This window comes from Mustelus asterias, chromosome 18 (assembly GCF_964213995.1).
Source record: "Mustelus asterias chromosome 18, sMusAst1.hap1.1, whole genome shotgun sequence".
Taxonomy (NCBI): domain Eukaryota; kingdom Metazoa; phylum Chordata; class Chondrichthyes; order Carcharhiniformes; family Triakidae; genus Mustelus; species Mustelus asterias.
Window position 1 is genome coordinate 48,036,978 of NC_135818.1, and position 14,959 is coordinate 48,051,936.

A 14,959-nucleotide genomic window follows, 5' to 3' on the forward strand; every position below is an offset into this window, starting at 1 on the left:
TGGAGGATAACTTGTTTTACAAAGCTCACATACATTTACACGGGAATCGAACTGTATGTTACCCGTTAGCACAATTGGTAGAAGCCCTATTTGTAGCCACCCCTGGGTGGACCCCTCATGACTTATATACTGTAGATACATCAGATACATCCTGTAAGGGACAAATTGGCAAACATAAAAGAGGTATACAGGGGAGATGTGTGGGACTTGTAACCCCCACAGATCCTGTGAGCAGGGGGTTCCATTAGGTGAGAGGAAAAGCTTGTTCAGATACTGCAAGCTAATGTCCGGACTATCCAGTGTCTGAAAAGTATAAAAATGAACCACTCCTATTCTATCATTGAGAGAAGGTAGCTGCCTAAAGCATTGCGGAGTGCCAGTGCCTTTTCTCCACGAAGCTTCATTAAATAAAACTGTATTGTTGAAACCTCCAAGTCTGACTCTGAAGTGGCAATTTTCCCACAACACACTGAACTCAGTACCCCACACACACTGAACTCACTATCACAGACACACTGAACTCACTATCACAGACACACTGAACTCACTATCCCACACACACTGAATCCTCAGTGACCCACACACACTGAGCTCACTAACCCACACACACTGAACTCAGTATCTCACACACACTGAACTCAGTATCCCACACACACTGAACTCAGTATCCCACACACACTGAACTCACTAACCCACACACACTGAACTCAGTATCCCACACACACTGAACTCAGTATCCCACACACACTGAACTCAGTAACCCACACACACTGAACTCAGTACCCAACACACACTGAACTCAGTATCCCACACACACTGAACTCAGTATCCCACACACACTGAACTCAGTATCCCACACACACTGAACTCAGTATCCCACACACACTGAACTCAGTATCCCACACACACTGAACTCAGTATCCCACACACACTGAACTCAGTACCCAACACACACTGAACTCAGTAACCCACACACACTGAACTCACTATCACAGACACATTGAACTCACTATCCCACACACACTGAACCCTCAGTAACACACACATACACTGAACACAGTAACTCACACAATTATCCCACACACACTGAACCCTCAGTGACCCACACACACACACTGAACCCTCAGTGACCCACACACATACACACACGGAACCCTCAGTGACCCACACACACATACTGAACCCTCAGTGACCCACACACACACACACTGAACCCTCAGTGACCCACACACACACTGAACCCTCACTGACCCACACACACACACACTGAACCCTCAGTGACCCACACACACACACTGAACCCTCACTGACCCACACACACACACACTGAACCCTCAGTGACTCACACACACACTGAACCCGGCAATGGTGTGACAGCTCCCTCTGAGTCTGGCTGCTTTTCACAGACCGGGGGAGATGGGCTCCGCTTGGTACAAATTCCATCACAAGGTGATCGAGGTGAGCCCGCTGCCCCGGGAGGCAGATACTGGCCCCCGTGGGGACCGGGACCGGGACCGCAGCCCCGGGACGGACAGCTGGCTGTTGGCCGCCGGGGAGTGTCTGACACGCGGACACCTGAGGACAGCATCCCGGGGGAGAAGGAGCGAACTTCCCCCGCTGAAAGAGGCGAGAAGCGGCACTGGCGCCCTGCCCAGTCTCAGGCAAGGTGAGTTCAGCAATAAATCAATGAAACAAAGCACTTTGTAGCTGCTCTGAAACGTTGCAGCGACTCATCAACAGGCAGATTCTCAACCTGCAGCCTTTGGGCTGAGATCAAGCATCAGATCAAGCCCAGCATGGGGTGCAATGCCTTATCTTGTCAGCTTGGATCTTGCTCCTCTCTCTTATGGGGACCTTGAATTAGATTAAATTGTCTTTTGAATTTGTTTTTTGGAGCAAGCGGGGAATGAATTTGAGTTTGCCCGCTCCATTCTGAGCATTGGCTTTGTAACTTTACCAATGGAGTAAAAAAAATGATTAAAAAGTCAACGTTGCAGAATTTACTCACTTTCTATGAATTGTTCCTTGGAAAGATTGGTAAAGTCTCTGTGCCTGTTGCCCAGATTTTATTTTTGGGTGCAAAGTACTTTATTGGGCAGAGGAGAACCATTCCTAGTAAAAACATTTTGCTTGGAGCAGGTTTTCAAGCTTGGTTGATTTCTGTTTTCCAAGTTCAGTGGAATGGATCAAGGGATTTGTCGATATTTCCTTGTTGTACATTTTAATTCGTTAATTATTGTCCAGATTTACATATTGCTTTCTTTTCCCACAGAGGGCAAAGCGGTCGGGGGCGGCACGGTGGCACAGTAGTTAGCTTTGCTGCCTCACAACGCCAGGGACCCGGGCTTGATTCCCGGCTTGGGTCACTGTCTGTGTAGAGTTTGCGCATTCTCCCTGTGTCTCTGTGGGTTTCCTCCGGGTGCTCTGGTTTCCTCTCACAGTCTGAAATAGTGCTGGTTAAGTGCATTGGCCTCATTAAATTCTCCCTCAGTGTACCCGAACAGGCGCTGGAGTGTGGTGACTTCATTGCAGTGTTAATGTTAGCCTTCTTGTGACACAATAAATAAACCTAAACTCATTAGTTCCTGCACCATTAATATTTGACAAAGACTGCAGGTTTATTTTTCTTTTTTTTGAAGTACCCAGGTCCATCTCGATTGATATCAGGCTGGATATGGAGGAAAAGAGCATCGTTAAAAACCATCCTCCTCGCAGGCTTCAGGTGAGTGAAATATTTGAACTCAGCTATTTTGCAACAGTCAGCCCACTTTTTAAACTCTACTTTCTACCCCCCCCCCGAAAGAAGAAACTTAAAATTCCTTTTGAGTTATATTCCGTCAAAACGTTGTTCGAAAGGTCAACCAGGAATCTCCCATCATGGGTCAGGGCTTCCCTCACTGTGTCATAATGTGTTGGACCTGAAAGGCCTGTATGGCTGGATGTGGAAAGACCATCCGTATGGCCAAAGCAAAATACTGCGGGTGCTGAAAATTCAAAATAAAAACAGAACATGCTGGAAATACTCAGCAGGTCAGGCAGCCTAGGCGGGATTTTATGGCTCTGCTTGAGCGAGGCTGGAAATTCCCACTGCAATGACTTCAGTCAGACCATTGAGGTTGGCCTATTGAAATATGAACTCCCTGATTAAGGAGCCAATTGATGAGCGAATCAGGGAGTCTTTTCCTTGTATCTAACTGGGAGTGTCAGTTCCTCTGGCACTCCCGAAGGTAGACTGTGGACTGATAGCACTCTGTGTACTGCTGTTGGGATTGTAAATAAAGGGATTTTGGTGAAGGGACTTCTGCCTCAAAGACTTATTACACCCGCCCGAGGTCAACAAACATTTCTGTTGTCCACCCCTCACCCTCTCCAATTCCATGGCATCTGTGGAGAAAGAAAAATGGAGTTAACCTTTCAGACTTATCCATATGGCACTTGAACAGGTAACCTCACCTAGCTACCCGTGTTCTGTATTAATAACTGCTGTCTGATAGTGTCATATTATTAGGTAGGCTGCTGAAAATGGTTTGTTGTGCTGCCTGTTATTTATCAATGTGGGAGTACCCAAGAGTTCCATATTTATGGACTGTACATAATGTTTGAAACCCCTTTCCCAACAATTTTAACCAAAATCAGACCGCTGAAACTAGCAGGTATAACAATGTTGAATTTATTCATCAATGAGGGAACAAGACCAAGCACAGAACTTACCAAATCTTCAGGCTTATAAACTGTAAACTGGATAAGTCACAGGCTGGAAAATGTAACTTCAAAGAGGACAGAGCAGCCTGAGGATTGACAACTGTCCACACCCACAGGGGACACGCAATTCACAATCTGGATTTCTTCAGTTTTCTGCATCTCAAACCTTCACACAACTCCCTTACATTTCCATCTTAGATTCTTTCCAGGTTACAATGGAAATAATCAACCTGTAACACAATGCACACATTGTCTGGCTTTCTGTATCTTGAATATTAGCACTACACCTGTAACAGTTTCTACAGTATCATTAGCTGGAATACTGCTTTCTAAAGTAAGATATGACGGGTGGGATTTTACGGCCTTGCTCGGACGAGACCGGAAATTCCCACCCGAGGCCAGCAGAGATTTCCATTGTTGGACCCTAGCCTGCGCCGATTCCATGGCGAGTGAGATAGTAGAGTTCCGATCGATACCTTTCAAAATCATTGGATATCCCAAAGCACTTCACAGCCTATTGAAATACTTCCAAAGTGCAGTCACCTTTGTAAGAGTGATGCTATTTTGCAAGGACACTAAGGAGACTTTGTGGCGCAGTCGTAGCGTTTCTACCTCTGGACCAGAAGCTCTGAGTTCAAGTCTAATGCCAGGACTTGTTGACCATGGAAGAAGCATTCAATATGGTTCAACAGGCTGATAATCAGTTCGGGAATCCTTCCACCATTTCTCAAAGTTGCTTTCTATACAACTGCCCACTTAAATTCAAATTCCAGCAACAGTCCTTTCCATTTCATAAAGAAAGGGACCTCTTGAGATCTAACGAAATGGGGTAGCACGGTGGCATAGTGGTTAGCACTGCTGCCTCACAGCGCCAGGGACACTGGTCCGATTCCCGGCTTGGGTCACTGTCTGTGTGGAGTCTGCACGTTCTCCCCGTGTCTGCATGGGTTTCCTCCAGGTGCTCTGGTTTCCTCCCACAATCCGAAAGACGTGCTGGTTAGATTGATTGGCCATGCTAAATTGCCCCTTAGTGTCAGGGGGATTAGCGGGGTAAATACATGGGGGTTACGGGGATAGGGCCTGGGTGGGATTGTTGTCGGTGCAGGCTTGATGGGCTGTATGGCCTCCTTCTGCACTGTAGTGATCCTATGATTCTAATATGGGTACATTTCACTAGCACAGTGATAGTTTTACTATCTTACAATGTAATATAAATGCCCCTTGGACATTGCCAATCTGCCCTTGGGCAGTGCTGGGGGACCAAACCCCCTCCCCCTCTCCCTTACCCCCGACCTCCTGGGGCCCACATGGCCTCCCTTCACTCCAGCAGAGTCGACCTCCAGTTCCCCTTTAGTGGGAAGCTGTTGTAAACGCCGCTGGAATGAACAACTCCTGGACAGGTGGGGGAGGCTAGTGGGCCCGGAGACTCCAGTCCCAGGCTTCCTAATGGTATTAAAATCCGGATTCTAACATTTAAATCAGCTCCGCAGCGATTTCCGGCGCAGAGCTGATGACTCCAGAAATCCTATCCCTGGAGACCCTCAGAGACCGTGGCGCCCAGTGAGAAGCCCGCTAAACGGCCTCTGTTGATGTCTCCCACCCTGTTGCACTGCGAGAGTAAGTGGCAATACTTGAGCAGTGCAACGGGCTGAGAGAATCACCCTCATCATGTCCATTCCAATCGTTACCCCAAAGGGACCCAACTATAGACTTCATCTAAATAGCAAGGAAAACTGTCAGTTTTTTTCAATAATTAACATTCGTTAATTTAACTAACATTATTAACATTAGTTAATTGAACCAGATTAAACTAATTCAACATAAGTTTTCTTTCCAGTTAAAAATAAACTAGTGCCGTTGTTTTAAAGAGGGAGTATTATCATATTATAATGTGGAACAGCATTTCTCCATTATTTTTAAAACTCCCTTTATCTGGTCCACAAGCAAAGGCAACCATCGTACAATAGTGAGGCCACAGAACAAAATTCTTGTCATTTCAAAAATATACTGGGTCAAAAGTATCCAATTTATTGTTTGCCGCAAAGTTAAATGTCAACAAATGTAAATCTATGAAAGTATTGTTTTTATTCTTGTTTTTAGAGACTTGAACCCATCAATAGTAGTTCAGTGATCTCCCCAGAGAAGCTTCTAGAAAAGCAACGAGCAGCAAATACACACAAAACACAGGTGAATTATTTGAAAACATTCCTTATCTTGTACTCAAACCCAAACTATGATGATAATCTGGACAGATTCTGCCATTGGCAAGGCTCAGACAACTTTTATGTTGCAATTATTTTATATTTTGTTTTCATACTTACTGCTTGGGGCATGTCTCCTTTCCTCCCTCCCTTCCTCTGACCCTCCCTTCCTCTGACCCTCCCTTCCTCTCTTTCTCCCATTCTCCCTCCCTTCCTCCCTTCCTCCGACCCTCCATTTCTCCCTCACTCACTCCCTCCCTCCCTCTCTCCCTCCCTCCCTCGCTCCCCTCTCTCCCTCCTTCCTTCCCCTCCCTCCCTCCCTCTCCTCCCTACCTCCTTCCTTCCCTTCCCTTCTCCCTCCTTCCTTCCCCTCCATTCCTCCTTCCTTCCCCTCCCTCCCTCCCTCCTTCCTTCCCGTCTCTCCCCTCCCTTCCGCCTCCTCCCCTCCCTCCCTCCTTCATTCTCCTCGCTTCCCTTCCCTCCCTCCTTCCTCTTCCTCCCCTCCCTCCTCCTTCCCTCCCTCCTTCCCTCCCTCCCTCTTTCTCTTTTCTTCTTGATGCCTCATGTCTTCGCGGGTGGAATTCTCCCATCCCCGCTGCAGTAGTTTGGTGATGGGTGGACATAGAGTCAGAAACCCGCTGGTGTAAAATCACATTGCAATTCTCCCAATGGCGGGTTAATGGTGTAGGTCGGTCTTCCTGCTGTCTGGTGGTATGATCGTCATTTTCATTCATTTGTATCTCATGAATGTTCATTGAAATATCTGCCCGCTGGTGCCCCATCAGACCTTCCAATCTTGCCTCACGCTCGCGGGAAATCACATCGGCGTCAAGTTCCATCGTTAAAGAGAGCCGTGCACCTGATGGCCCTCAGCTCACCAGAGACTTTGAGGTGAGTCCAACAAAGCCTTTCTGCCATTGTGCTGCACTGCTTTTGGATCGTTGTTCATCCCTCTGCAGATTGGCTCCTGCTCGCCATCTCCGTGCCAAGCTGGTCTTCATGGAGCTGCTGGATCCATGGATCTCCTCCTGAGTCACCATCTTGGTTCAGTACTGCATCTGGAGTTGGGGAGTACAGGGGGTCTCATTCCCACTGGTGACACACACCAGTGTCCATCTGGACAGCACGGCGCGACGGGACTCATTCAGCCACCTCAACAAAGGTCCACAGTTCAGCTGGAGTGGGTTGCGAGATGAAGGGGGGAGGGTTGGGGTTGGGGGGGTGTTGGTGGTGGTGGCCTGATGAAGACAAAGGGGGGGCAGTGTGGAAGGAGGGCCGTGCAAAGAGGGGGAGAGGTAGGGTGAGTGTCCACAATGGCAGGCAGAGGGGCAAGGAAGTGGATGAAGAAGACTGACAATGGAAGGTAGAAGGAAGACTGAGGGGAGGGAAACTGGACCCTGACAAGACTGCATGTAAAGCTCACAAACAAGCGGGCTAAAGGGATACCATGTTATTTACTGCAAGGGGATGGGTGAAGATTTCGGAAGTGGTGGGTAGAGGTCCACATGGGGCATGAGCGCCTTGCAGGTGATGAGCTTGAAGGATTGAATCAAGGAATAGATTTCTTCTTGAGGCTGCTAGCCTTTTCCCTCTGGGTTGCTCTCATCCTGCACAGTCTGGTGAAGAAAGGTGGGCTGGAGAGAGTGACATGAGTGTGCTAGACTGGCATTTAAATACGGCACCAAGACCTTTGAACCCGCCAACTGCTGGTCTGCCAGGTGAATCAGAGGGCAACTCATCTGGCAGACCAGATTCCAAGCACAGAATCTGGCGCAGGAAGTCACCATTCTGGCCAGTGGGACAGGCATCACCAGAGTCACCTGCCACTGCACTTGGGCCGGAATTTTACCGCCCCGCCTGCCACGGAATCGGAGCGGGCGAGGGACGGACAATGGAAATGCCCGTTGGCCTCGGGTGGGATTTTATGGTTTCAGGACGAGCGAGGCCATAAAATCCCATCCCTAGTCTTAAACTGGGGGAATTCTACTCCATGATTTCTCCAACTCTAAGAGTTTCTTTCTTTGGGAGTTTCTCCCCACCACCTACTGCACCAATGTGTCCCAAAATCTCTGATTTATACCCTTTTTCAAGAGTGGACCTGGATGGATTATTGACAAGGCTTTTTCGCCCAATAAAGATTTACTTTTTTTATAATTTCTATAAAATGTTAAGGTCTTTGCGTAAATCCTGGTTGAGAAACCTGCTTTTAATGTCATTCACCTACTTCCTGAGTTTTTGCATGTACCATCTGTCCTTGATTAATCAGGTCTAGTTCCCTCATCGCCCTTTCCTTACCTCACCCTACGCTGTCCTCCCTGATTAGTTGCATTATCCCAAGAAACATTCCTTTCTTTAAGTTAAAAAGCCAATTTGCAGAGTGGACTTGGCAAGCCCTTAGTCCATCTCTTTGCTTTCTCCAAAGAAACAATGTTATTTCAAATTGAATCCAACTCATGGTCCCCACAAGAGGGTCACAGAAGATCCAAGCTGACAAGAAAAGGCATTGCATCAGATCTTGGACTTGATCTGATGTTTGATCTTAGTCAAAAGGCCGAGAACATCTGAGCTTCCAAGTTAAGTTGCAGAAGTTTCATTCATTTCTGTCTGTCCTTTCACCATTTATTTATAGTTAAAGTTGTTCACAAGGCCTGTTAACAAGCTGCTCTTAATGGCCATTTAGTTCAGCTGTTGTTATTTTTCATCAAACTGTTGAACCATGGAGTTGTTCACTGAAGTAACTTCTATTTCCACACACTGATGAACTTATGTTCCAGCAGAGTCTTAATTAAGCAGTATTGAATGAAAAGCCCAACACGGTTTTGTAATACAGTTTTTAGGTTTAAGTATCTACCAGTTGCTCTGTCATAAATGCTGAGTTCTTGTTTGAACACGGTTCCTTTCTGAGCTAGCTACAACTATCATCACCTAAGACTAATCCTTCCACTGATTTGTTTTTGGCTGACCAGCATTTATTGCCCATCCCTAGTTGCCCTTGTTTAGAGGACAGTTGAGAGTCAACCACATTGCTGTAGGTCTGGAGTCACATGTAGACCAGACTGGGTAAGGACGGCAGATTTGCTTCCCTAAAGGATCTTAGTGAACCAGATGTGTTTTTAGAGCAATCGACAATGGTTTCATTGTCATCAGTAGATTCTTAATTTCAGGTTTTTGTTAAATTCAACTTCCTAAATCTACCATGATGGGATTTGAACCCAGGTCCCCAGAACATTAGCTAAGTTTCTGGATTAACAGTCCAGCAATAATACCACTAGGCCATCACCTCCCCACTATATATATCAAAGAACAAAGAAAATTACAGCACAGGAACAGACCCTTTGGCCCTCCAAACCTGCACTGACCATGCTGCCCGACTGAACTAAAACCCCTACTCTTCCGGGGACCATATCCCGCTATCCCCATCCGATTCATGTATTTGTCAAGATGCTCCTTAAAAGTCACTATCGTATATGTTGCCACTACCTCTCCTGGCAGCGAGTTCCAGGCATGCACCATCTTCTGTGTAAAAATGTGCCTCGTACATCTCCTTTAAACCTTGCCCCTCACACCTTAAACCTATGCCCCCTAGTAATTGACTCGTCCACCCTGGGAAAAAGCTTCTGACTATCCATGCCCCTCATAATCTTGTAGACTTCTATCAGGTCTCCCCTCAACCTCTGTCGTTCCAGTGAGAACAAACCAAGTTTCTCCAATCTCTCCTCATAGCTAATGCCCTCCACACCAGGCAACATCCTGGCAAATCTTTTCTATACCCTCTCGAAAGCCTCCAAATCCTTCTGGTAGTGTGGCAACCAGAATTGAACACTATATTCCAAGTGCGGCCTAACTAAGGTTCTATAAAACTGCAACATAACTTGCCAATGTTTAAACTCAATGCCCCAATATCCATAATATATGAGATACGGTCTGTGTGCTCCCCGAAGGCAGGTCTGTTGCTCATTGTTTGCTGATGCTTCATCCTGAGCCATTTCTTTGGCTGTATTTTTATCAGTGTGGTTTGCTATTGTCTCCCACTCCCGGGGCTATGGTGAGGAGATTCTACCTGAGCTGGAAAGGGAATTCCACATGTCTAATGTCTGGCAGATCAACTTATTTGATTGATTTGATTTGATTTGATTGATTTGATTTATTATTGTCACATGTGTTAGTATACAGTGAAAAATATTGTTTCTTGCATGCTTTACAAACAAAGCATATCATACATAGAGAAGGAAAGGAGAGAGTGCAGAATGTAGTGTTACAGTCATAGCTAGGGTGTAGAGAAAGATTAACTTACTGCAAGGTAGGTCCATTCAAAAGTCTGTTGGCAGCAGGGAAGAAGCTGTTCTTGAGTCGGTTGGTACGTGTCCTCAGACTTTTGTATCTTTTTCCTGATGGAAGAAGGTAAAAGCGAGTATGTCCAGGGTGCATCGGGTCCTTAATTATGCTGGCTGCTTTGCCGAGGCAGCGGAAAGTGTAGGCAGAGTCAATGGATGGGAGGCTGGTTTGCGTGATGGATTGGGCTTCATTCACGACCTTTTGTAGTTTCTTGTGGTCCTGGGCAGAGCAGGAGCCATATCAAGTTTAGAATTGAGATAAAGGAGGTGGCCAAGTATGGAGGGCACCAGAAATAATGGTTTTAGAGCAGGAAGAAAAGCCATTGTAAGTGATTCTCTGGCTACCTTTAGACAGATCAGAATAGAACCAAACTAGTGCAGACTGTGGCAAACAAACCCTTTTAAACAGATTTGGGGCAATGAACGATCAGATTGCCCATTGTACTTTGCGATAAAATGACCTGGACTGAAAAAGCAATGTTTGTGCCGTTTTTCTAAAAGAAACTTCACCCAGCTGAGAGACAAAACAAATGCCGTTAAGGAAAACAACAGAGATTATAAGCCAGCCACAGAGACATGGACGTTTTAGTTTTGAAGACAAGGCCTGGAATGTTCCAGCAGAATATAAACATCTTTTCCTGGAAATTTGATGATGAGGGGCTTCACATAATGGAAAACCAGTGGAGAAAGCAAAAGAAAGATGAGCAACCTTCTGGGCTGATTAAAAAAAAAACGCAGAACATAATTGGGTATTGTGCTTTTCAAAGAAGTTTCATGGGGCAGCGTGCCTTAATAATATAATAAACTAGCCCCATCAGCTGAGAAAGGACATAAAAGAGTGAAAACTTTGGAGACTGGTACTGCAGTCAAAGTGGGAGAGAGTCCTGCTAACTGCTGGAAGGAGATCTCGGAGAGAGAGAGCCTGACTGACCATCAGGAGAAGGAACTATGACCACAGGAATCGGCCACTACTGGGTGATTGTATGATCACAGCTGATAGCATATTTGAGCTGAATATAGCTCAGTGCTTACTTGCTGGAAATAAAACAGCATATTTGACCATTCTGAAGCTAGATATCAGTGAGGAATTGACATGTCGGGGCTGAAGTAACAAAGCAGCTGCTGTTTTTTAAAATATTTCTGTTCTTTTCTCAACCTGCTAAATCTGCAATCGTTTCCTGTAATCATTTGAATTAGATATAGGAGTGTCTATCTTTTATGAATCACGCTACCAGGCACACCCAGATGGCTAACGGTGGAGAGGTTGGAGTCCAAAGATGTGCTGGTTAGGTTGATTGGCCAAGCTAAATTGCCCCTTAGTGTCCCGGGATGCGTAGATTAGAGGGATTAGCGGGTAAAATATGAGGGTTAAAGGGATTAGCAGGTAAATATGTAGGGATACGGGGATAGGGCCTGGGTGGGATTGTTGTCGGTGCAGACTTGATGGGCCGAATGGCCTCTTTCTGCATTGTAGGGTTTCTATGGTTCTATGATGCGATCAACCATGTTAAAGGTTGAAGGCAAGTCGAGAAGGATGGCGAGAGATAGAGTACGTTTGGCACAAGCACTGATAGGATGTCATTTGTAACACTGATGAGAACCGTTTTAGGATTATGGTGAGGGTGGAAGTCTGATTGGAGACATTCAAACAGTTCTGGGAAAGACCAGTATGGATTTGGGAGGCAACAAGACGGATTCAAGAAGTTTGGAGAGGAAAGGAAGATTGGAGTTGAGGCAGTATTTTGCCGGGACACTGGGATCAAGAGTTGGTTATTGAGGAGAGAGGAGATTTAAAGGAGAGAGAGAGACGTGACCTAAAGAGAGAGAATCATTAACGATATCAGCTAACATGATCAGGAGGGGAAGTTGAGCGGTCAACAGTTTAATGGGAATAGGGAGTGGGAGGTGTGTCTCACAGAGAGTGCATGAGGAGAGAAACTAGAGAAAGATGCAAGTTCAGGGCGAGGGCAGTGAAAAACATTAAGGGAGGCTTTGCTGGGGGGACTGGTGGGACGGTGGGAAGCCACAGAGATAGTGGATTGGATGGTGTAAATCTTAGTGACAAAGCAAAATAGAGAAAAGAAAGCTGGGGGGTTGTTATAACCCGAGGCGACTCGATGTAGCAGTAACAAACTGGAAGATTTATTGAATACAAAGAACTATTTACAACTATAGGTTTAATAGCATAACCGTATAGGTCAACTCCCAACACTGTGGGTGGAATTTTACTGTCATGTCCGCCCGAGGTTCATACGATCCTGCCCGAGGCCAAAGGAAAATACCATTCTCCGAGCCTCGCCTGCCCCCAGAATCGAGGCAGACGTGCCCCTGACTCCAACTGCCAACCTCCAGCCCTGGGGATACGCAGAGATCGTGGATTCAGGGAACTCCCAATTGGCTGAGTTTCGCACGCTTGCGCTCCATTAGTTCCGGCCCGGTCATGAAGTCACTTGGCCCATGATGGATCACCTCTTAAAGGGGCCACACTATCACAGGGGTTATCTTTGCATTTCAGCATGATCCTGAATTAGTGGCCAGTTTTATCAGATGAGAGCAGGACCCGATATTGGTACAGTCAGATTTGGCAGTGAATGACTAGATGAGTTATCCACCACATTCTTTCAAGTTTGCATCCCTTGGAGTTAAAGGAGCAGAGATGTGGACCTCATCGGCGGGGGGCGGTGGAGGGCGGGGGGGGGGGGGGGAGGGGGGAACGGTCCGGGTGAGAGAGAGGAAGGGTTTTATTGGGGATTAGGCTATCAAAATTGGACCTAGGCTGTAGATGAGCAAATCATTAACTACAGAAATGTTGTGACTCGTAGAAGGCCAAAGACCAAGACAGTTGGGAGTTTGGAAGTGGGGCTTTTGAAAGTGAATGAAGGAAATTATGAATATATAATAAAGCCAATATAAATAAGTAGATGTTGTTTTACTGTTGCAAATGTAATGGGGCAGTACTAAATAAAAGATAAAAGGAAATTTCCTACAAGAACCTGAATGTAGGGAAGTTCAGGGTGTACTGGATATGGAGATTTTCCGGATTTTGGGTCCTGGTTGGGGAGTTGGCGGTTTAGGATAATTTAAAGTTGGGCTGAGTTTTCCACCGAGCTGGACCAGCTGGGACGGGGAAAGGAAGGGATGAGGGGTGGACCAGGCCGACTTCTGCCATTAAGTTAAGTTTATTTATTATTAGTCACAAATAGACTTTCATTAACACTGCAATGAAGTTACTGTGAAACTCCCCTGGTCACCACACTGCGGCACCTTTTGGGTGCACTGAAGAAGAATTTAGCATAGCTAATGCACCTAACCAGCATGTCTTTCAGATTGTGGGAAGAAACCAGAGTACCCGGAGGAAACCCACGCAAACGCGGGGAGAACGTGCAAACTCCACTCAGACAATGACCCCAGCGGGAATTGAACCCTGGTCCCTGGCAATGTGAGGCAGTAGTGCTAACCACTGTGCCACCGTGCCCAATCCTGGGCCCAAAGAGCAGGGGGATCAGCGCACTGTAAGTTGGATAGGATGGACAGGGGATTATATTTTTCAGGGCAGGAAGCAGCTTTTGGGTCCTTCTGGATTTTCGGACATCGGATAAGGGGTCCGATACCTGTATTAAATCTCATGAATAGAGTGAAGCCAGAACAAACAGGATACTCAGTGAACAAACCTATTTCATTAGAGCTGCATGCGTAAGAGAAACCAACAGATGAACTTGCCCTGGGAAGCACAGTGCCACTGTTCAGTCGCAAGTGCTTTTCACAGGGAGTGTTAAAACAGATCCATTGGGCTGAATTTTACTGTCTCCCAGCAGGTGGGGGTGGACTGGGGGTAAAATTGGAGACTCCAACTGGCTAATTTGAGGATTTTTGTGGATGGCCAAGTTAAGGTGGACCAAATGACTTGATTTATCTTCAATTATTGAACAATGTGTCAATATTACCAACAATTTCATTTTTTACACTGAAGAGGTGGAACAATTGTGAGGATCATGTGATTTATAGAAAACCATTTAGCCGAATGTGTTTGATAAATTGCTTGGAGAGACTAACACTATCTTAAGAAATGATGAAACATAGTCCCCCGTTTTCACTGCTCTCTGGAATACACTTTGATCGCATTATCACAGTCTCCACTTCTTCTCAAAGGCACAAGAAGTACAAGCAGAAATTGCAAAGCAGTTTTCCGTGAGACGGCAGCAAATCCACAAGATACAATATGCGAAGCTACAAAAGCAAAAAGAGGTCAGTTCTGTTCGCTGCCAAGTGGCTGATGTGACTAGTTTTGTAATTAACTATCTACAATGCAGTAGATGGAAATCAGGATGGTTGGGCAATTCTCTCCATTGCACTGAGTCATCATCTTGTGAGTATCACAAAAGGAGAGTGCTTGTAAATGAATCTTCTTTATCAGCTATCCCCAATTTAAATAATACCGAGTGCCGACTATTTCATTATTTAATAGCTACTCATGATGCTAGTCACAGTAAGTTAAGAGAATATGTTCTTTGAGCCATGTAAAGATAGGTAATAAATTTTATATATTCCTTATAATGAGAGAGGAAGGATGGGCTGGAACATCTAGCTGGCTGCAGGTAGATAGGTCACAGTGTAGAGTACTATGGCACAGTGGTTAGCACTGCTGCCTCACAGTGCCAGGGACCTGGGTTCGATTCCTGGCTTGGATCACTGTCTGTGTGGAGTTTCCTCCAGGTGCTCCGG

The 14,959-nt window shown here is 46.0% G+C and overlaps 1 protein-coding gene across 1 annotated transcript in view; it reads left to right on the forward strand.

The window, feature by feature from the left end:
* Positions 1–1,416: 1,416 nt before the first annotated feature.
* The window catches only part of LOC144506829 (factor associated with metabolism and energy-like), a 35,790-nt gene continuing 22,247 nt past the window's right edge, over positions 1,417–14,959 (forward strand). Inside the window, exons 1-4 of the mRNA XM_078233183.1 lie at positions 1,417–1,666; positions 2,640–2,722; positions 5,803–5,889; positions 14,387–14,482. Coding sequence (XP_078089309.1) covers positions 1,417–1,666; positions 2,640–2,722; positions 5,803–5,889; positions 14,387–14,482 — 516 coding nt within the window. The remainder of the gene's footprint in view (positions 1,667–2,639; positions 2,723–5,802; positions 5,890–14,386; positions 14,483–14,959) is intronic.